The sequence below is a fragment of the Melospiza melodia genome, chromosome Z (genome assembly GCF_035770615.1).
Source record: "Melospiza melodia melodia isolate bMelMel2 chromosome Z, bMelMel2.pri, whole genome shotgun sequence".
Classification (NCBI taxonomy): domain Eukaryota; kingdom Metazoa; phylum Chordata; class Aves; order Passeriformes; family Passerellidae; genus Melospiza; species Melospiza melodia.
Window position 1 is genome coordinate 62,969,589 of NC_086226.1, and position 24,116 is coordinate 62,993,704.

Consider the following 24,116-nt stretch of genomic DNA (forward strand, 5'->3'; position numbering starts at 1 on the left):
TCTTGGCAGAGAGCTCTGCTTTTCTCAGGGATCTTTGAGCAAATGTTTATCCAGAACACTTACCCTGACAGTAAGTGTGTGTGACCATTTGCTGGAACTGCTGTGGGGAACGTGACCTGCCCTGGCCTTTAAAAAGATGATTTGACTATCTAGGACTCAAAAGTGCTAAAGAAGACAGGGTTAGCAGTTGGAAAAGTAGTCTACCTTGTTCACTGAAATGTTTAAGACATTTCTGTTCAGTTGGTGTAAAAGGTTTAAGTTCAAAGATATTCTCATGGCTTTTTGCCCCACAAAATCTTGTAGTACCTTTTTTTTTTTTTTTGACCATTCCAAGTGGTAGTGATGGAGGAGACCTTTAATAAAGCTCCTACTCTCCAATTTGAGCTAGCATCCTTCTGCTTTCTTATCTTATGGACTGCAGTTACATTTTGATGATATAACACTTTTATTTTCAAATGTAGGCAGCAGAGGAATTTGAATAATAAAGGCATGTAATACAGTGAGCAAGGACTGCTCAGGGCTAGCACAGGAAAATAAGACTCTTTTCTTCTGGCTTGGATGCATTTAAACTGGCTCAGAAGACCACAGGTTAAAATCTTCCATATTTTGCCAGTAACAGTTTACCTTATAGGAGATGTGTTGCAAATCAGTTGAATTTAGACAGCCATTTAAAATTCCTGAGGGATCCTTGTTGGCATGAAACAATTCTTTCCAAGAGTGAAACAAAAATGTAACAAAACCACCCAGATACTTTCTAGCCTTTTGCTCCAAAGTGCCAAACAGCAGCTTCCTCTTGGCATTGGCAGCAGATGGATTTTCCTGGGTATGAAAATCTAAATATTTTAGATTGGTGTATTGGCTGAACTGGGACAACTGGTTGTGTCCTAATGTGGACAGCCAGGGAGGTGAGTGGAGGTGCTGTCTGGCAGTGGATCCATGTGACTCATTCCAAGGGTATCACCTTAGGAGGTTCTTACTGCACAGCTGGTGGCTTGTAAATTCCCATCCTACCTTGGGACATGCTATTTTTGTTGTGTGGCTGAGCTCACAGGTACTGTGAAGAACACGGATTTAGGCCTGTGTCTCACTGTTTGAAAATCTTGTCAGTCATTCCTCTTGGAAAACTTTTGCATTGAGAACTTCCAGCCTTTGATCCTCTTGAAACCAGCTAGGGACCATTCCAGCAGTTCTTGTTTGAAGTTTTTTGTTGCAAGTGTAACATTATATAACAACATAGAAATATAATGTAAATTCTTCCTTTCACCCCTGTACCGATGGAAAGGTCATCTCAGCTCTGCTGTGCTCCTTTGGGAAGCCAGAACCTTCTCTTAATAGTTGCCTACAACATAAAGAGCAGTTCAAAACTGTTGTTCTGTTTGGAACAGCAGCCAAAGTCCTGGCCTAATTGTTCTATTGAGTGGAAAAATGTTTTATCAGCGCTGAATGTTTTATAGAGAACATGCTTTCCTAGCTGGCAGAACTTAAAGAAAACCCAAAAATCTTGTTGCATGGTTACCAGAAGACATATGATAACTGTCTGGGCCTGTTTGTGGCATTGCAAGGTTAGGTTATTTACTCCAGCAACCTTGCAGTCTTGATTTGTTCACACCTAGAGGAATTGTGCAAGTAATGTACATCAGTTTTGCAGAAAGATGGGGAAGCATTCCAGTCAATTAAAAATATGTGTTCTGAATTTTTCATTCCACCAAAAAAAAGGTGTACAAATATTGGTGAGAATATGTTCAGTATTCTAAATTTCTAAGGAAGCAATCTTTGTTGTTTAGTCCTAAGCTATACATGGCCTGTGGTAGAGAGGACAAATTTAAAAAATACTGAAGGTAAGCAGGCAAGTAAGAATTTTTCTTTCATCTAGCAGCATTCCAAAGAGCATCTGTGAGCACTGAGTGAAAAAAACATGGCAGCTAAACCCCATGTCATTAATATCAAGTTTGTTTAGTGTCTGTATTTGTGGATCAGGAAGATAGGAAGTGCTTCTAAATGTTGTCCTTAGGCTGTGAAAGACAGGCAGTCTTCAGCAATTTTACTAGTTTACTCCTTACAGTCAAAAATACAGTGAAGTGTCATAATTTCTACATTTTTTAAATGCTTTCAACAGTTGGAAAGCCAATTTTTTTTTCCTTTCTAAGTTAATTTTGCTGTGTGGATGTTAAAAAGTGTAAAAAAAAATCTGTTAACCTCAGGATTTTTATTTTGTTTCAACTGCATTTAAGACTATCCAGTGAAAAGGAAAGCAGAGGAAGTGGATCAAAGCAACTATTTTGGCAGAAGATTATTCAAAACAAACAAACAAAATGCCAACTAAAACATCAGTTGCAGATGTTGAACTTTAAAAGTATATCTAGTCTAAGCCCAGGAGACCCTAGTTTCAGGTTTTTTGCCTTGCAACTTGCTTATTTTTTTAATACAATCTTGAGATGGTTCTGTTAAGTGCCTTGTGAAGTAAGTATTGCACAAAAGAAAGAAATGATTGCTCCTAGTGTACTGGTTAGACAGGTCTGTAAATTGACAGGTGAGTATATTCTAAGAGAAATAAAGATAGCTAGTAATTTCTTTTCATTTTGGTCATTGTTCCAAATTATTTTGAAACTGGACATTGCTAACTGAAGAAATGCTGAGTAGGAGACAGGTAGGAATTCCAAGTGTAGTAGGTTGAAAATAAAGGGGATTTTTTTTGCCTTCAACTTTGCTTCAGGACTGTAGAAACCTGAAATTAGACAAGGGCTAGTCTGTTTCTTGAAGTAAAAATGTATCTGATGGAGATTTGATATGTGAATGTTTTAGAAACAAACTTTGGTAATATTTACAAAATCTTTAACAAAGATGGAATTAAAAAAAAAAAAGATTAATCTTTCTCCAATAATGTGTAAATATGGATCACCAGTTCAAGGATTTTCTACACTGTACTAAGAATGCACTTCCTATGCACTATAGAATGAAAGCTTGGGAGATTCCTGCAGAACAGGGAGGAATCCCAATAAGCTTAGATGGAGATTTCTCAGGAGGAGTGCAGCTGCAGATTCATAGTCACATAATTAACCCTATAGAAAATGGGAGCAAGTTCCTGTGAGGTCTTGGAGGTGTCCAGTGGTAAATTACAAGCCATCCTGAGAAATGGGAACAATCTACTCTACTGCTGGTCTTACCCCACATTCAGCACATTGTGGGGCATTTATTTCTGCTGCAGTCCATGGAAACACAAAAATTACATTTTACACTGTAAATCACTGTAAATTACTCAGACAAAAGGCTATGTATTAGTGCAGTCTGTTAAAGTAAATGCGTTGCAGTTCTTCCAGCAGTGCTGTAAGTAGTGTTCCTTTGATTCAACATTATCAACCATCCTTCTGCAATAAGAAGAGAAGGAAAAATTCATTAATTGCTTCTAAAGCCTTGTTTTTTATAGCTCCTTGTTGAAAAAGGGTTGGTTTGTGTATTCCTGTTTAAATTCCAGACAACAACTTAAAACTTTCAGTGTCTTCTGTTTGGTCCTGGTAAGACACACTGCAAAAATTTGGCAAAAGATGTGTTAGTGTGAGTTTATTGTCAGCAGAGACAGATCAAATTCTTCACTGCCTTTACCTGTGTCTACATTTTTTTGTCTGACTTGAGGCAAACTGCATGTCATCTAAGTGACTTGGATGATGCTGCTACAGAAAAGGTACTTCCTCTATTTGCAATGCTGGCGTTGAGAAAAAACCCCAAATATGAATAATACGAAGCCCATGGGAAATGCGTAACTCATAAGTATCCTAAAGTAGTTTCCATTTCCTTTTATTTCATTGACTTCTACTGTTTGTCTCTTGTCTGCTGGACAGGTCCCTCATACCACCTCTCTCTGCTAATGGCTTTAATCCAATCTTTCTCACAGAAGTGATTCAAGTTTGAGAATTTGCCTCATTTTTCTCTCTTCGTTACTAAAGCAACAGTTATGAAAGTGACTTAGATGTCTCTGAAGGCTGCAGATGGTGGGTTAAACCTCCTTTTGCCATTTTCAGCCCATGCCAAAATCGGGCTTCTCCCGCCTGTGTGTGCAGGAGCTCCTCATGGTAGGTGGGTTCAGGCTTCAGGCACTGGCATTGCCAGTCCCAACTTTCTGTTGAAAGCTCACCAGATTTCTAAAGAGCTGCATCACACTGGAGCAAGAAATCCTGCTTTCTTCTCAACACTTGGTCTCCTGGATCATTACCATGACAAAGGAGGATTATTGACTTTTTAGTCATGATGCTTTTGATTTAAGGCCTGGTTTGATTTGGGGCAATAGTGTTCATTGGCCCAGAGAAGCAATGGTCTCCTCCAGGTGAAGAGCAAGCAGAGAAATGTGCTTTTGAGAAGGAGGAGAAAAAGGGAAAGAATTGGCTGAAGAGGCTGAATGGAAGCTGTAATGGATGCAGTTTGTCTCTGGGAAGGACCCAAAAGCAGCCCATGATTCCTTAAGACAATTAAAAGCAAATTGTCCGGCTGAGTGATCCCAGAGCAAGGAAGATGCTCCCCAGACTATAATTCAAGGGGTTGAATGGCCCTCAAAAACTGAGAGCAGAAAGAAAAAAAACCCCGAAGATGAGGCAAATGATGGAACAGATGTGAGTGCTTTTGTTGGGAAGACTCGGAGGCTAGCGGGATGGCGATAGGCTAATTTGAGGCGAATAATGCCAGGTTCCTTTCATATGCAGAGTAGCACTTTGATCCAATGTGGATGAAAGTACTGAAAAGTGGAGAGGATGGCAGGGGGTCTTTTGTCTTTGACAAAAAAGGCATCTGCCAGGCTCTAACTCCCCTTTCCCCACCCCCTTAGCCTAGCAGGCCACTCCAACAATGCTAGCAAAGGGGACAAGTGTCTCCTGACAGCTGAAGAAATCTCCAGGAGGAGAATGAGGTTTGCAGCAATATGTATACTGGAGAGCTTAATCGATTTTTTCCACAGTACAAAAAGGGAGAGGGTTGGGGGAAAACAGGGATCACAGTGAAAATGGGAGGTGGGAGATAAAAAAAATCCCTTTCTAATAAACTTGTTACTTTTGTTCTCCAAATGCATCTTTTCAGAAGATGCTTTGATGCTAGTATGAATACACTTAATGGAGCAGAGTAGGATGGAGTTGCTCGAGAGGGTGTGTGAAATGAGGAAGAATAGTCTTGCAAGGAGGATGAATGTAGAGTGATTTCTGTGCATTCCAATACAGGAAAGATCTTGAAAATAGTAAAATAGTGTAATGTAAGAGATATCTGCAAAACAGAAGAATACTTTTTATACCACCTACTGGAGGAGCTCAGATCTACCCAAATTCTTAGGTTTAATTTCTAAGATAAAACAAAAATTTCATTTTAACCTTTCCATATTTGCTGTTTTCTTAACTGCTTGGAATTACTAGCAATAAAAGGACTGCAGGATTGGATGGGGATTTTAGAAGGTAAGCAATATTTGTGCCTAGCAAATATAGCAATTTCAGACCAGCTGCTGATGTGGTACCTGCTTCTGCTCTGTTGACTTTCTTCAGTTTTTCACACCTTGTAAACAAGACTGATGTCCAGTTTGCAGAGTTTGATGGCTGTGGTCTTCTTTAAGCATCACTTTGCACCCAGTCTAATGTTTTCTTTGAGAAGTAATGACAGATAATGAGTTATCAACTTCTGAGCAAGACCCATCTCAGAAAATTAAATCCTTCAAGGACAGTAGGTTCAGGAATCTTGACCTTTTTTTTTGAGACCCTGACAAAGTTTATCTATTACTGTTTACTGGAGATAACCTTCTCACTAGGGCAGAGCTTTAAGCAACCTCTGATATCGCAAACAGATACTGCCCCTTTACCCCTCTCTTTCTGCTGAGGACTTTCAATTCCCCCAAGAAGGTAGGAGTGATAGAGGAATTGAGAGGAACTATCTAATTGCTTTGAGAGGCTGTACCCTTACACTGATGGCAAATTGTAATCCTGTGTAGCTGTTCAGTAGGTGTGCCATCATCCCCCCTCCAGCAGATGCCACCGTTCTGTTCAGACCAGCTGATGTGGAGAGTGTTTTTGACAACAGAATTTCCTGTACTCCAGCTGTGCAAAGCCTGATGCATGAATTTCTGTAACTCATTAGGGAGGGCTGATTGTCAAGGACATTGATGCTCTCTTGATTTCTGCCTCTTTGTTGTGTCTTGATTTTCTTGCTTCTGGTGCAGAAAGACATGAGCTGCTGCTGCTGTACTCAAAGGAGCTGAGACAACCCCTGTCCCTCACAGCGCCAAGGTGGAGGTCCACTCTCTATGTGGGGGACTTCAGGTGGTTCTTGTGCGAACCTCCCCTCATGTACTATGTACAGTGATAGGATGCAGGTGGTCTAAGTGGGGAAATATGTTGTTTGTGGGGAAGTCTGAGCTGTCAGGGAACAGCTGTAATCCTCCATGACAAAAGAAGAAAAGCAGCTGATGCACTGCTACTCAAACCACCAATATGGCCATGGAGTCCCAGGCAGTTGTGGTTAGGGTGGCATGTTGGAGTCTTGAGCAGTGCGCTGGGACACTTTGTTCTTTGAGATGAAACATGAACAATCTCATTGTAAAAGGTCCTTTGTGCTTTCCTATTTGGGCAGGCAAGCCCTTCAGCTGCTGCCGTCCTGAAATTTCTTCATATGTCCAGTGTCAACTCTCACACCCCCAGCCAGAAAGGTGGACTCTTAGCAAAGGCCATAGAGCTGCCAGAGCTGCCTCACTGGGGCAGTTGTTTGTCATGTCAGCGGTAGCATTAGAGATATGGAGGACGAGGGGGTGAGTTGCCTCTGTTCCTGTGACTATTTGTGCAGTCATCCTCATAACTGTAGGTCAACATTGAAATGTATGCTGTGTTTTTGGGCAGATTTGTGTCGCTCTTTGCAGCCTACTGTGTGCTCACAGGAAGGAAGATGCCTGTATGGCTTGGCCTGGCTGCTGCCGTGCAGGCCCAGTCTGTGTAGAGGCAAGACAATCTATTTCACCTGAAGCACATTGCAAGGGAGAAGGGAAGAGGTCTGTTTGGACCTGAGGGTAGCGTGCAGAGCAAGTGACAGCAGGAGTACAGGCTGCAGGGGTACAACAGAGAGAGCAAGATTGTCCTTTTTCTCACGTCTCACCCAGCAGGCTGGTGTTTTCTCCCCAGAAGCAAGTTACCCTCTACTGATTTGTGTTAGGATGAAAATCAAACAGTAAAGATTGCAAAGCCTCTTTGATGTGCTTAGTCTACATTGAGGCAGTGCTACCTGACCAGCTCAGGAGGCTGCTACATTTCCTGACTGCTGTCTGGACAGGGACTGTCTGGTCATTGTTTCGAAGTCTGAAAAAGGGCATACTGCTTTAATGGTAAATAATCAAGCAGGTGGTATCCAATTGCTTAAAAATAGGCTATTCTCATGGCCTATTTTTGTCCAGCTTTTGGCTGGACTGATTGTACATGTGACATTTTCCTGGCATGACCTAGCAGTCGTGGCTGTAGAAGTCCCATATTTTCAGGATGGGTTTGGCTTGTCTCTCAGTCAATGTTGTCTGGTCATCAGCATCCACCAAGAGTTCTCTGAAGGCAAACAAATGGAAAATAATGACTTTGGAGTCTGATAAACTCTAGCCTGCATGCAAACCTTTGTTCAAATGTAAAGTGGTTTCAATTTGGTTTTGTTCAATTTACTTTAAAATATAACAGAGGTCCTTTGCAAGATAGGCACTGCTTAGTTATATGTAACTTACCCAAGCATCTACATGGAGTTATTATTTTAGTTGCGTGCAGTTTGTACTAATAAAGTGAATTCTTTCCCTTTTTACACAAGTGAGATGTGAGTGAATGTTGCTATTCACCCTCCCAGAATTAATGCTCTGTTTTGTGCTTTCATATTGGGTTACATACACAGTGGTTTGGATCCAAAGAGGTAAGTCTAGCTGTAGTGGGGACAGCATGATTTCAAGTCTGATGGACTTTGCACCTTTCTGTAGAAGACAGATGATTGTGGTGGGGAAGTTGCACCTGTTTGTTTCTACATCTCCTCTGTAATCCCAAAATTTGGTTCACATAGTCTCAGTACAGTGAGTGTGCTTACTCATGTGTGAGTTTCATAGTGTTGGCAAATACATTCAGTTCTAGAGTGCCTTTGATGGTGTTTGAGGCAAATGTCCAGGAGGAGTTAATTACACAGAGAGCTTACAGAGCTTACAAAATAACACTCTCATGGGTAATTTTTGAAAAAATTCAAAGCAGTATATCTGAGCTTACTTCCTTTAAAAATAAAAATAACAGAGCAGTAGGTAGTCAGAAAGCTTGTTACAGTTGTCCAGTTTTGGTGTGTAAACCAGTGGTAGCCTGGTGTAAGCATGAAGAGATGTGCTCGCAAGAGATGGTAGTGTTTTACTTGCCAGGTGGTGACAGAGGCCTGGTCCCTGCACAGGAGAGTATGCAGCTCCATGCCTCACCAAAGGTGCCCACAGGCATCCCATGTTCAGCCTGGGGATCTCCACCCCAAGTCTTTCCATGGCTTCCTGCCTCTCTGGAGCTTGGTGGGTGCTGTCTGCAGTGGCTGGAGGTACAGAGATTTTGCATCTGTTTGGCTTCAGAGACCCCTGTTGGTCCAAAGTGCTCTCTTGCCCCCTTTTAGTGGCTGCCACCCTCATGGGCTGTGCAGTGCCCACGGCAGGAGACACTTGGATCAGCCACCAGTGTCTGGGTCAGGCCCTGAGGCCACCACCTTGGGAGAGCCCTGCTGTGCTGGAGGTGGGGAGGCAGCCACATCTGGAGAGTGATCTTGTCTGATCTTCTCTCTTTATGGGCAACAGAGAGGTCCCTGGGCAGCTAGATAGTTTTCCTTGAGGCCAAGGGGATGGGAATGTTTGCATTCCCAGGAGAAGGCTGAGGAGGAGGGAATGCTGTCAGCACCCTGCCTGGGGAGGCAGTCAGCTGGGAGAGACTGAGTGCTGAGCAGCTGCAGGGAGAGCAGCTTCCCGTGTGCCCCAGCAGCCACCACTCTTCCCTGGCCTGCTCCAGAGAGCCATTCCTGCCTGAAATAGGTGTGGTGTCTGAGAGGAGACACAAAGCAGGAAACAACAGCCTGTGACTGTTCTTGCAAATGAGGAAGGAAGGGCAAACAAGGAGAAGCCATGCTTTGTTTAGGAAGGTGGCTGAGGAGATATGAGGATAGGAGCCTGTCAGGCCCTGGGGCTCTGTGGTGGTCAGGCAAGCTGTCACCTAAGGGAGCAAGGTTGCCCCTGCTTCTGCCTGCCCATTTGTAGCATTTGTATTCATCAAGTCACAGGCAAAACCCCATTGAGTTAAACGTGGCGAGTCCATTCCCCCTGAGCAGCCAGGATCCAAGGTGTGAGTAGCTGTGGCGCTGTAGGAGGCATGGATTGGTGATGTCTAGACGGGCAGGCTCAGAGCAGGAGCAGCTTCAGAGAGCCTTCAGCCAGTGGCTGTGTGTCTGTGACCTTCTCATGGGATGAAAAGAGAACTTACCAGGAACTCTGTCTTTTCCTCCCTTCTCCCCCTCCCTCAGGTGGTCTTTGCTTTGAATCAGACTCTCTTGCAGCAGGAGAGCCTCCGAGCAGGCAGTTTCCAGATCCCCTATACGACAGAAGACCTTATCAAGCATTACAACTGTGGGGACCTCAGCTCCATCATCTTCAACCATGACACTTCTCAAGTGAGTCTTGCCGCTGCAGCCCTTGTGCTACACACATCTCCCTGTAGTGCTAACCCCTGTAACATGTATGCTCGTCTCTCACTCCTTTCTGGGTGAGGGCCAGGGGCATGTTTCTGGCTCCTGGCACATCTGCTTTCCTGAGCCTTCTGTTCCAGGAGTTTGCACCACCTCAACCCCTCTCCTGCACCCAAGCAGCAAAGGTGCACCTGGCTTTCCCTTTTGGATGAGTGCCGTGTTCGCTTTAGCATCAAAGCTCTGTGAGTTAATAATTTACTTTCTTAAGGATCCTGTGGTATTAAGCTAGTTTAGGTATGAGCAAACCTAATGCCAACAGAAAGCAGCAGCAGGCTCTCTTGTGTGAATAAGAACAGAGAAATGCACTCGTGGCTTGGACACTTTTATAAGGCTGGGCGAGTTACAAGCTTTTTAATGTTCCCTATTAGTATGATTGTGTGCTGTGGACAAGGCCCAAAGGAGAGAAATGGAGTGAAACAAAGAAAAGATAGATTTAGACTGAATGTGAAGGAAAAGAGACCTTCTGAGACCTCACAGACTTGGGTTTATGGAGATGGTTTCCTAAGCAGCACAATGGAATGTAACACTGATCTTTAAACCATGAGAAAATGCCCAGCAGGGACTAATTTGGCCTATTTGGGCTGTTAGATTAACTAACCTCAGGCTGAGACATCGGGCCTCTCTGTTCTTGTTTGTGAGATATTGCCTGGCAATTCATGCACATCAGTGAAAACACAGGCTCTGTCCTTCGGGTGCTGAATAGGTGTCGGTACCTGAGCTTTCTGTGCTGAATAACCATTTTGCTGTGGCATACAGTGCAGAACTGCAGAGCTGCAGAGTCATACTAACTCCTGCTTCTCTGGTGCCGAGCTTTGTGTGTGTGCTGCTGCCTCCCCATCCTGCACACCCACCCTCCTGCAGGTGCAGGCATCCTGGTCTTCAATGCTGCCTAGCTTTTACACCGTGCACTCCATGCACAGGTTTCAAAGCATTTCTCAGAGGAGACCAGCATTTTAAGAGTATGCAGATGCTGCACCACTATCCTGTTTAGATGTTACAGTCTGCAGACATTGCCCCTAGGTCCTTGGAGAGAGCAGTTCTGAGACCAGCATATTGCCAAGGGAAAAACTGTCCTTTATTTAATGTGAGGGGCTCCACCTCAGGGCACTCTCCTTGGCAGCAGAGCTGAATACTGATAGTGTGCCACACTGACAGTTTATGTTTGAAGTAGAACTTCTCCATAAGTTGTATTTGACTCCATGTTGCCCAGTAGATGACTACATCTGGGCTAACTACCCTTAGGAAAGATTCTGTAATAGTTTCTGGAGGAATCCAAAGTCTCTGCATCTGCTGCAGCCTTGCATGGGAAAGCACCTGGCTTATTAGTGGGTCTGCTCTCCAGAAATCACTGCTTGCAGGCCCTTTAGTTAACCATCCCCATAACTGAATGCCTAAAGCTACTTGTCAAGAAGCCAGGATTGCTGCAACAATAGCAGACCCACATTTTTGCTCCACTGGCAAGAGGTCAGGGTAGTGTGCAGCCACAGCTGTCCTTGGGGGCCCCAGGGGAGGAAGCCAGCATTTTAAAAGATACCGTCAGGACAGGGCACGTGGAGGTGGTAACGCGTTCCTTCTTGACAAAATCTGACCCTCTTAAAGTTTAGAGGTTTTTTTTTTAGCTACTTCAAATTGCACGGTTATTCTTTGGCAGCCTGAGGGCTCTGATACCAGTCAAATTCTCTTAGAAGAGCATAATTATTGTTATAGTTATGTCATACCTGTGGCAATTTAAGAAAGAGGTATGTAGCTAAAGGCAGTTAGGGGCAAATATTTACTTTCTTCAACTGAACAATCAGGGTTTAGGGTCTTCAACATGGCAAAATGATAGTATTTGTTGACTTTCAATTAAAAAATCCATCTGGCTAGCTCATGAAATGATGCATTGAAAGAAATGAAGCACCATGCGTCATTAGAAGTTTATTAAGTATTTTTTTAGCTTGCTTTGGGTTTTGTCCTACTGGCTGTGCCTTGGGGGATGAGGCAGTTGCTACACTCTGTGTGGAACAAAAATGCCTGTGCATAATGGCTGCCTCTGAAGTAAATTCCTGTTTCATGAAGACTTTTTTTTTCTACCTTAGGTCCCAAATTTCATTAATGCTACACTTCCAGCCCATGAACGCATTACTGCCCAAGAAATAGACAGCTACTTCCGGCAGGAGCTCATCTACAAACGAAATGAGCGAATGGGCAGGAGGGTGAAGGACCTGCTGGAAGAGCACCCAGACAAGAGTTTCTTCTTTGCATTTGGAGCTGGTATGTGACTGTGGTGCCAATTAACCTGAACTCATCCTTCCCGTGTCATTCAGAAGCATTTTGCAAATGCTTGCCTCACTTTAAAAAGAGGTCAGTATTTTTGCTGTGGCGGACACAGAACTCAGCTTTTCCCCAATAGTTGTACCCTAGTAGGGAGACTGTTTTTCTTCAGTGTGCAAAGAGCTCACAGTGCATGTGCTTACTGCAATATCTCTTAATTACAGACATACTTGTTGTATGAGGAGGCAAAGATACTGAATCAACTGCAGTGCATGCCCAGGAGGTCATCAAAATACATGCGTGTTTATTGTCTGGGCAGGCAATGCAAGAGGATGGGAGCAATAGGGAGCTGAGATGAAAGGCTGCATACCTGAGGCTGCACCAGTGCTTGAATTAACCTTTCAGGACATGTTCAAAAGACGAATATGCCAAATTGTGTGAATCTAAGGGACTCAATAAATGCAAAGGAATAAGCAAGGCACAATTTTGCCTTTCTCTTCTTCCTGCACCTCCTTACCTCTTTCACTGTGCTTCCACAAGGAAGTTGTGTCTGCTACTATTTTGGAGCAGCACAGTAGGCTCAGCTTGGGTAAACCTACTCCATTTTATGCCTCTTAGCAGTCAGCAGGACTCTACAGGCACATCCAGCAGCACATCCAACTCAATAAGGCTAGCATCCACGCTTCAGACTAGGGCTGGGTAGAGGGTGTGAACTACACGATTGTTTTGCCATGACTCCCATCTTTTACTCTAGCTCCAGGGAAAGGAAGATGTTAGGATCAGCGTTAAAAAATGTAGGTGCTAATTCCCAGAGAAGTATCACATCCCCTCCACCATGAGCCATATGGCCTTTGGGAAAGGGAGAAAACTGAGACTGGTGTCAGCATCCATGTGTGGTTTTCTAGTCTCAGTGCATATTGCTTTGGTGAGGAAGAAAGATCTAGACAAAGCAAGGAGAATACTTACTTAAACACTAAAGGCATTTGTATTCAGAGTCTGTGAGAATTTCTGTGTTGGCAACAGGGAGTTGGGGTTACAAATTTTCCCTAAAAAGGGCCAAATGTGTGAGAGCTGAGATGTCAGGAAGGGTGGCTGACCATGTTTGTTCAGATGTGTGTGAAGATTGTAACTTGCAGTCTTCCTGCAGTATCACTGCTCTGTGCAACTTGCTGTGACAAGGAGCAATGAAGCAGGCCCTGGTTGTGTATATTCTGTAGGCTAAGACCAGGGCATTGCTGCACTCCATTGCTGAAGTTCTGACCACATTTGCACCTGCTGCACTGATGTTTCTGACAAAAGCATGCACCAGCCCCAGGTCCAAGTTGCATCTGTTGCAGGTGCCTACTCTTCTGCCTGGAGGCCAGTTGATGATATTTGGGCTTTGGTTAGTGCATCACAGCTTGAGTGATGAGCAGCCCACGTAAGCAGACATATGTGTTGCTCTGACATGTCCCAAGAGCAAGATCCTTTGATAGGAGAGAGCTTCTTCTCCTCCTTGCAGACTCTCTGAATCCCAGCAGCTGCAAATCATGTCTTTAGATGGTTTTGTGTCATTTGTTTCCCCTTCCATCAACTTCTTTCTGTTCTTGCCCCTCTGCCCAGACTGTCTTCAATGTCACAGGTGTGCACAGCACTGCCTCAGAGCCCAGAAGCACTGCAGGAGCAGGACAGATCCCTGTCCTTCTTAATTTCTCAGCTTTCTTGTTCTCAGCATTCATGCAGTACTAAAATCCTTTCCCAGGCTTGCTGGAATCTTGCTTTTCTTTTTCCTGTTATTTTCCCAGTTCCCTTTTCTGTGTCCTGATTGCCAGTATTTCTATACTGCAGCACTCTTAGGAGCCTTGTGCCTAAATGAACACCCTTGATCTCTGGCTATGTGTACATGGCTTGATCTCCAAGAACCCGGTGTGCTCTTCTCATGCTTTTCCATCATACTTTTGAACCCAGACAGCTTCCCTGTCTTCTCTGGGGACTTTGGACTGATTTTGAAATTGTCTCTAATTACTCTCTGGCTTTGATACCAGTCTGTACTCTGTTCTCATCTGCTCTTCCAAATAGTTCTGTTCAAAGGATAGTGCCAGCCTCCCACATTTAGCAGCACAATTCTTGATTACACCCTTGTTTGACTGCATGAGGTTTTTTGGTGGGTTTTTGTTCATTTGTTTATTTGTTTCATTTGTTTCTTATTAAGCATCTAAACGAGAATTAGCATCACAGGATATATTGCAGAAAACAGATCAATTTTTACAGATTTCTGAGGTTTCCTGAGTGCATATTGCAATTATGAATGCAGTCTTTCATTGTTTTCCAGCACGCTAATTCAGCCGTTTGCTTATGCAGATTGCTGTATGTGATAGATAATTATGTGGAAGAGTTATTTTTATGCCAGCAAGCAGTGAAGATGAACAAATATCTTGTGATCAGTTTTAAGCATTGTTTGGAATTGTACTGCTGTTAATTACTGTGAAAAGGTTCCAGGAAAGTCCTCATACAAGGCAGGTTAGAATGAGTAGTAGGAAAAGAGAAGCAGAAAAAAGGGATATAGGAATGGAAATAAATCATGATGGCGTGGTGGCTTGCCCTCTTCTGACCACCAATGAAGAAAGTATCTCCTAGCAGTAGCTTATAACCTGCAGGACAAGTTGTATTAAAATGGTAGTAGGATATTTAAGGGTCTCCCAGTCAGTAGAGAAGACTTTCAGTTGTTTTCTTTACAGATTTTTTTCACCCTGTGAAAAAAGCAGCTAGGCTTTTTGTAAGGAAAGTTCAGTCTTTTAATTAACAAAACACCATTGAAAAAACAACTTTTATCATCAATTATATGCAAGCAAGATCATGGTTTGTGGGTATTACATGTGGTATTACATATACCTTTTCTTGTTATTTAAACTACTCTTGATATTTTTATTTTAAACAGAGGAAGATCAGAAAATACTGATTTATTTTATATGCTCACTGGATTGATAGGATTTAGAGAGGTGTAGCACATTGTGCAAAAGAAGTCTTCTCCCTTTTCAGGTCTTGATATAGCTGCATGACTATATATGTTATGTTATTGAATTATGTGTGGTAATTTGGGCCATAATCAATTTGATCATTAGATTCATTACATTTTATGCCTTTTTAAAAAACAATGAGGCAGACTCTCCCTATGTTTGGTCAAAAATACTTCACAGTCAGAGCTCATTTCTGGAACTATTTTTGTTTGGAAGTAATTTGCACCAAAGTGGAGAACTAAAAACCAGCAGATTTTGCTGAAAAGATCCAAAACACTTTGCTTCTGGCCAGAGTGCAAACAAGGAAAGTTTCAAGCCAAAGTAAGTATCTTTGAGGGAATTAGAAGAAAGCTTGGGAAGAGAGAGCTGGCAATGCCAGCAGCATTCCAATATGTTCAGTAAAAATTTGTCTTAATTGTGAACAGGCCTTTATGTATGGCAGCATCAGGGTTACAAGCCAGGCCTACTCCCTTTTGCCAGTGGTAGAACTTGTGAAGCAAATTCTTCAAGCTAGCCAGCTATAATCTTTCACCTGCAGTCTTCCTTCCCAATGCATTTCTAATTTCATTGCATTCTGGAGCGGCATGTTCAGGCTCTGGATGCTAAGCGAATGTGAGTGATGGCACATGTGATTCCATGTAATGCCAGCCAGGTAATGCCGCAGGTTTCTGGTTTATCTAGGAAGGGAACACTGACAAAGTGATAACTGCATTGTCCTGCTGTACTGTGGAGAGTTTTACCACTTGTCCAAGTTTTACAAGGGTGCTGCATGCTGGCTAAACCTTCCCAGAGTCAAGGGATAGCTGATACTGGCAGAGAGCTCTGGAAATTGTCTGATTCATCCCTGTGCTCAGGGCAGGATCATATAGAGCATACAGTTTTCCTAGGACTGGAGTATGGGCAAGGATGAACATTCCAGAATCTTTCTGAGTAATCTCTTCTAGTGTTTAAGCACTGAAAATGCTTTTTCTTATGTGTAAGTCGGACTTCCTGAATATCACTTTTTGTCCATTGCCTCTTGTCCTTTCATGGAACATTACTACTGGGAAAAGTTCTGCTCTGTTTTGCAACCTCCTATGAGGTATTTATGCATAAGTTATGGACCCCCAGCCTTCTCTTGTCCAGACAGAATAGTCTCAGTCTCTCCTAGAATTACACACAATTATGTTCTAATTGTTTCATTATCTTTGTGGCCCTTAGCAGCACTCTCTCCAGTATGTCCTCATCACTTTTGTACTGGGAAGCATCCATCTAGACACTGGATGGACCCAGCTGTGTGTTACCAGGGCTGAGGAGCAGGAAAGGATCACCCTCCTCAATCTGCTGGCAGCACTTCCCCTCACACAGCCCAGGGGGCCATTGGCTGCCTTTGCCACAAGGACACCTTGCTGTCTTAAGTCCTGCTTGATGACCACCAAGACACCACATCCTTTTCTGCCAAACTAGTCTTCAGCCAGGTGGTGCTCAGCCTGTCATGGTGCCTGAAGCTATTCCTGCCCAGGTGCAGAACTTGATTTGCTGAACTTTATGAACTGAGTTTTCTCTCATCATAAATCCATACTGACCCCTCCCAACCATGTGCTTATTGCTGACACATTTGGAAATAATTTGCAGGCTGATCTGCCCCACCACCTCCTGCAGGAGCAGAGGTGTTGCTGAGCAGTTTTTAATTCCCAGATCCTTCTTCCTGTGCTTCTTGAAGACAAGAGTTACCCTTGCTTTCTTTGAGTCCTCAGGGACCTTCCCCACTTGCCATGACCTTTTGAAGGTAATTGAGAGTGGCCTCTCAATTGAGGCCATTACATTACATTACTTTGAGCCAGCTAACAGAGTTTCTCTGGATGTATCCTACAGGGACTTGTATCCTATAGGGGCTGGTCTATTTGAATATTCCATAACCTGATCCTTCTCCACCCCTAGTGAACCTTCTTTGCTCTAGACTTTCACCCCAGTCATGGGAACCTGAAATTCCTGAAGGTAGGTTTGACCACTAAATAAAGTAACAGAGACATTTAGTACTTGGCCTTTTCCACATTCTTTGTCATCAGGTCTTCTGCCCCTTCGGTGCTTTGATTATATTTATCTAGTCTACAGTTTACTGCTGACATGCCAGTAGAGGCATTCCATGTTCCCCTTGATGTTTCTAACCAGATTCAAATCTAGATGGATTTTTCTTCAGCATGGTAATTTTATTCCATTTTATTCATTTAGCTTACTTATGGTTTCTCTTGGAGGAGCTGAAGAATAAGACAGAAAAAAAAAGTGTTGGGGTTTTTATTTTGTAGGAGGAAGCATACTTAATGGTTTGAGATCTTGACTTTATTTTGACAGACAAGACCTCTGCTGAAGCCAGGTTTCTAGGAGCCAATTTTAAATTCCCTCTAGTCTCTCCTGCCTCTTTGAATGGTTGAGAAACTCCAAAGTGTCAGTTCATGAATAAGAAGTACAGAGGGATCTAAGATTCCTTATATCCCTATGGAAGAAATTACTGACTTCAGTGAGAGAAGCTGGCTGATTTAACAACCACAGAAGCTGGTCCTCTTAATCTTGAGAACACTGGAAAATTCCTTTTTCTCTTAGAGCTATTTTTCCTTGCTCCTGAAAAAAACATCATTCTGAGGCTTTAAAGTATATTGGATGTTGGTAAGCCACCATTAACACAAATAAAAAAAAGGATATTGATATCTTCAGCTACCATTTCTTCTAATTACTAAAGGAAATAACAAATGTGTTTATTTGGCATTAGTCACTGTATGGAGTCAAATCTCCAGGGACTGACTGTTTTTTTTCCCAGACAGAATGTGTTACCACCAACGGTTATCCCAGTCTGCTGTAGTCCACCAAATGGCTTCCTTCAGCTTCTCCAGGTTTTGAGGCAATCCTTGTGATGGGAGAGGTCAGTTTTGTGTCAGCCTTAGGTGCCACATAGGCATGTCTAAACCCTTTTCCATCAATCCTTATGTCATAAAAAGAAAAAACAAAAAACAAACAAAGAAACAAAAACAATAACAACAACAAGAAAAAAGAACAAAAACAAACAAAAAAACCCAACAAAACAAAACTCAAAAAAAAAAAAACCACAAAAAAACCCCCACAACAACAACAAAAAAACCAAAACAAAACAAAAATTCCAGGGGCAAGTGTGCTGAATCTGTGTGGTGTGTTAGGTGGTGCTGTTTCTGTGTAGAGCTGTTCAGTCTTACTTCTTGACATTTTCTGTTCCATCTGGAATCTTTAGATGTGAAATTATGCAGGAAGACCAAGATTTTTTGTCTCTGAGTAAAAAAAGATGGGAGAAAGGATCTGTCAGCAGTGAGTGTAAAAAGCAGTCAATGATGTAAAAGTCCAGGATGTGTCTGTCCAACTTCTATGGGTGTTTATACACATAAAACAAAACCAAACAAAAACTTCCCATGGGAATACAACATTGCTCAGGGAAATGAGATATCACTTTGAAATTTGGTGGAAATTCAGAATCCACCGTGGAAAATTTGAAGCTGCCATCAGTATATTTGGAATTGGAGAAATGGGCTCCACAGGGAATGTAGATTTACCTATGCCTTATGTTAAAGATTTGAAATGTTTAATGAGTAAGTTCATGAAAAGTCTGTAAGAGGGTGAATATTTGTGGAACCTGGAAGAGGTAAAATAAAGCTGGTGGGAGGAGCAGGAAGACAATGAAATGATAAAATAGATTTAAAAAACAGATTAAATGAGTCCTGTGGGGCCACCTCACTTCTCCCGGGGCTCAAAGGGCTTGCTGATTGCCTGCATGCTTCTGTCTCTGGAATGCAGCAGCATTTTAACTTCCTTGGATGGGAGGAAAGGCTGAGTGCCTGAAGGTGTGCCTGTACCTCTGTAATCTGAGAATGCCAGATACAACCCAGCAGCTTTGAGACTGTTTTCCTTAGCAGGCTCTTTGAGTCTTCAGAATGCTAATGACAGGGTTTATTAGAACAACAACCCCTGAAGGGGAAAGATAATGTTGTGTGGAGGCAGGACCCACATCCAGCGCCGCAGGGTTCACATGAAGGGCACTACGCCTGACATCTCTGACACCGAAATGAAGAAAGCTTTGCATTTCTCCATTAGAGGCAGTAACCTCTGTTCTAATATATTAGAACAGCTGTCAAAATCAGCCTGGCCAAAATACTGTGCTGTTTCTGCTCAGATACTGACAGTCTTCTTATCAGTGCTGGGTTTGCCCATTGCTGCCTTTACTGGGCAACTATGGTGCAAAAACTTTCATCATGTAATGTGTGTTTTGAGCTAGGGGAATTTCAAGTCCTTGACAACTTTTTTGCAGGAAAGGAAGGAGTGGTGTGTAATGGGAGCAGGTTCAGTGGCAGAGGTGCGTGTTACTAGTGTAGCTCAGGTATTACACTGGTAATTCCTTCTCTTACTGGTAACATAGTGCTGGCTGCTAGCATAGCACCTCTGTAAGGGTCTTCTTGTCTCATAACCTAAGGAAAACTCTCAGTAAATGGATACCCACTAGCTAAGGCTGCCTGCATATAAACTGTTTCTCTTAACTATTTTTTTTTTTACAAAACAAGCAGTATGGGCATGTAAACTTTTCTTCTCTGTTAATTTAGCCAAAAATTCAGTCTCATAATCCGTGAAAAAGCTTTTTCTCACTATTTTTGGGGGATTGTTAGGGTGTTTGACTTGCCTAAGGGTAAAAATGGGAATCCCTGAGGTAAAAAATACTCACGTCTTACATTTAAGAGGCCTAATTTTCAACAAAAACAGGTAGATTAATATCTTCTTATCTTTCTCAAGAAAAATGCCTTCATTTTGGCTCATTCAAATTGTAACTCCACATGCTTCTTTTCCATGGTATTTGCCATGTTGTACAAGGCCACTTGCACAACATCTACTACTTTGAGAAGTTACGTAGGTGAGTTGATTAGCAAACCACATCACTTTTGAAGAAATGGAAGATTATATTTTTTCCTCCTGAGTGAATTTAAGTTTGAGGCACTTGATTTAAGCCCTTCCATGTCTAGGGAATGTACTTTCTTGAGCCCAGAGACACCACTGTTCCGCAATTGTACCCACCAGATTTTCCTGTTTCGTTCAAGAGTAGTGAAGTATGGTCCGCTAAGACTTTGTAGTAATAAAAGATTTCCACAAAATCATGGTTTTGTGGACAAACACTTATCATGGCCTTAATAGAATAAAACCTTGGTTCGAAGTTTATGGAGTAGTATTTCATTATTATTTCATCTTGTAGGTAATCAAAGTAAGGATTTTGTTTGGAGGTGTGCAGTCTGAAAAACACTGGAAGCCATAGGAGGGCTGTTTGTATGAGATTTGACCTGCAAGCCTGCAGAAGTGTTTTAATGCAACATCCTTATACTGCTACCTAATAAACATCCTTATACCTAATGTGAATTCAGGGATTCTTTAAGTTGACTTACAGCATCACTGGTGCCACCTCATCCCTTTCAATCTTTGTCATTTCCTTCTCCCTGCAGTATTTGTGAGAATACCAAGCTCTTTGTCCTTTGCTTTCTGTTCTGGTACCTGGGCTTTTCGGGACTTGGAAATACTATGAGAAGAGAGAATTTACTGGATTTAGTATTACATGTTTTGCATTTGATACACTTAAATGACAGATTTGGAATTCCAGCCACTTATCTGGTGGCTCTGTTTTCCATATGTTGCTTGGATTATCTAATGCAACTGTGCAAAATTTCCTCCTCCTGATTTTGGGAGAAGTGATAAGTGTGAGCTTGCTACACCTGGGTGTATCATACTCATGCTTGAAAAGAGCGTCTTCCTCTTGAAAAGTGTGTGCAGAAAGCATATGTATGAAGGAAACTGATTTGTAATTTAATTGATCACATCACCTGATTTCCTTCCTTTGCTTTGGATCATAAAAAATACTTTGTATAGCTTTTTTCTTCCATAATTGTACTAGCTGGGTTGAAATTACTCCCAAGTTATGCATCCCAATGTGTACTTAAGAAGTCTGTGTTTATGTTAAAGGCAAAGTTATGAAGAATGAATGCAAATGATAATTACCGTAAGCATTTCCAGGAAGTTTCTAAATAATTGGAAGATCCATACCTCTGAAACTTTCTTGAAAGTATTTGTTTCAGTGATGCATAGAGTCTCTGGCCCCAAAAGTCCATTCGAGTGCTTGTAGTCAAAATAAACGTCCAGCTTTATGATGTCCCCAGTGGCTGGACTAATTTGTGCTGTTTTGTGATTGCAGTGCTATAATTCTGTGCTTTAGTTGTTCCCACAACATCTTGGAAGTCAGCAGTCAAGATCAGGTTTCCTAACAAACAGTTTGGTGTCTTTACATCTATGTCCAGTGATTCATTGTCTTGGGATGTTTGTAAATGGTGAGGTCTTGACGTGCTTTTGGGGCGGATGGGAAGTGCCATCTTTCTACTAAAAAAACCACAGAATTATGTATACGTGGGGTTTTCCTTTTACACAACTCTAAGAGGTCAAAGAACTTTATTTGCCTGCTTGGAATAGTCAATTTTATTGAAATTCAGAGAGTAGTATAGTTTTCATTAGTCTTACAGGCTTGGTTTTGGTGAAAAATTAAAATTTATTAACAGAAACAGAAACTTTGTCTTGCAGTATTTCCTAACTCCTTTTGCTAGACACAGAAATATTACAGACTCACAATGGCTCAAATTTGGGTTCAACAATCTCTGCTGAAACCCAGTCATCTAGATAAAACTTACCCAAACTCTCACGGTTACAGAAGCAGCTCTGCAAGCACTGACAGTAAAAGCTGCAAGCAGGAGACACAGGTTTCAGGGCAGGAGGGGCCTGTGTTCTGCAGGATTGGGTATGGCTGTTGAGGAAGGTCAGAAGCACACAATGCCTGGTCAAGTCTGCAAGTGCACATTGGTCCAGCTGCATTGTTCTTTGAGCATATTGCCTGTTGGGGTCCCTGCGTGCCACCTCCTTTAAGTGCAGATTAAAGGCCTGGGTCTTATTTACTCTCCAGCAGAGCGCATGGCTGAGCTGGTCCACACAACAGCTTCTTAGTTTCTCTTTGAGCTTGAACACCGAAGAATAAAGATTCATGACTCCCCACCCCCTGCCAGAGTAAATTGACCTCTTGGAGGCATCTCTTCACCTAGTGGTGTGAGGATAATGCAGGGCTACGTACAGAAAGAAAAGAGAAAGCTTTCTGATAGGACAGAGCCCAGGGCCTTTCTTTTGGGGAGCATTCATGTGTGTTAGGCTAAAATAGAAAACAGGTGAAAGAGGCCTGCACCCTGTCACATGACTTATCATCTAAGTCTCCCTTGCAGCAATAGCTGCTTCATCTTAAACCTTGGGGAGTGACTCTTTCTTGTGTTTCTTACTGCTGTTTTTGACAATCTGATCTCTCATACGCCACTGAGTGCTTTTTGTGATGGTCCCCAGTAATGAGTCAAAAGTTCTGACCCTAGAGAGGCTCCTGATAGAGTCCTGTACCTCAAACCCTCACCCTTCTGCTGCTTTTCAAATCTTGCATCTCACTCAGTTGAACCTGTAGATCCTCTGGGCCACAAACAAGCTCTGTCTCATGAAAAGTGAGTGGCCCACCTTTTGGATAGTGAATACTGCATCACCCAACCCTTTATGTTCCTATCCTAAGTGGCTCCTGATTGATCATGTCTTGTGAAAAATCTAATATCCCATGCCTGTTTGTATTTGTGTGCATCTCTTTCACACATATTTATTCAACTGGTCTGTTCTCTTTTGCACAATATTAGCTCATCATTTTTCTCTCACATGCAGACACAGTTCATTGCCTTGGCAACAGTGAGCAAAGGCACTCCGTGGAAGTATGTACAGATAACTGTGATAAAAAATACATTATTATCACTGCATTAAATTAAATTTAAAATAAAGAGCCCAGCTACAGAAAATCACTCAAGCAAGTCGACTTATTGAAATGGGATTCATCCATGTGCTACAGTGATTTCCTACATTCCAGTCTAAATCACTGCTCTGAGCAAGGATGACTGAAGATTGATGGAGGAGTAGAATGTTTAATGGTGTGGCATGAGCAGCTATTCAGTAGCTCACTCACACATGAAATCCATGTAACTGTAAGCTCTTAAACTGCCTCAAGGAAAATTATTTTAAGACCATACATTGCCCCATAGATTGCTTATCTTTATGTCTTGTCCCTTTTCTTCTGAAAGATTTGGATTAGGAAAATATGAGTCCAGAGACTTGGCCCTGCTTTTCACTTCTGAAGATGAGATTTGGCTCATGCATTGTTGCCTGCATGAGGTGAATGCCTCATCTGAACTTGGAATATACACTGCCCCTATCCTTGTCAGTTGAGGGGCACTTCTCTACAAGTCCAAGTTGACCAACCTGCCTGTCATTTGAAAGGAATGCATCACCCTTTGGAAGCACCCCTTCATCTGCTGTGTAGAGGTAGGGAAGGAGGAGTGAATCCCTCTCCCCTTCCCTTTGCACATACCTCTCCTCTGTGTTGAAGGTGAGAGACAGAAGCTAGGTCTGGCATCTTATATACCTAATGTTTGTTTTACAGTAGCTAATTTTACTCAATTACAATATTTCATTGCAGTCATTCCTGTTCCCTGCTGCACCTGGTCTTTTTTGCTGACATGGTGGAATTCTTGCTTTGCTGTACCTGGAGCTGAGCCATCCTGAAGCAACAGATACCATCAGTACTAGGTTAGGTCAACATAATAGTACATAAGCTTTGCTCCTTCTGAAGACAAAATTTAATCTGAGGAGGTGGGGCAAAATCCATTTACTGTGTGAGAAAATATGGTACCCAATGGGTGTGCATTGCAGTGTTCAGTTAAAAGGTTTCATTTGAGCTAGATTGGTTTATGCTTTTAGGCTCTGGGGGAAAGCTCATCTTGTGCTCAAATGTTACCATCCAACTCATGCCTTCAGCTGGTACATTAAAAGCAGTTTGCTGTTGTGGCATGACAAACTGGTATTTTAGTACTCCAGTTCATTCAACCCCTTTTGGAATGAAAAGTCATTAATTCCTTATGTTTAGTAACCTGATAGTCTCAGCTCTATTAGAATTCTCTTTATAACTTCCTGCTTTCCCTGGCTACTAGAATAATTCTGTTGGTTCTATTGCCATGAATTTATGAACAGTATTATCAGAAAACAGTTCTT

General features: G+C 42.3%; 1 protein-coding gene across 1 annotated transcript in view; it reads left to right on the forward strand.

Moving 5' to 3' along the window:
- Positions 1-24,116, forward strand: part of TRABD2A (TraB domain containing 2A) — an 83,110-nt gene that overhangs the window by 44,927 nt on the left and 14,067 nt on the right. Inside the window, exons 3-4 of the mRNA XM_063180566.1 lie at positions 9,508-9,654; positions 11,808-11,982. Coding sequence (XP_063036636.1) covers positions 9,508-9,654; positions 11,808-11,982 — 322 coding nt within the window. The remainder of the gene's footprint in view (positions 1-9,507; positions 9,655-11,807; positions 11,983-24,116) is intronic.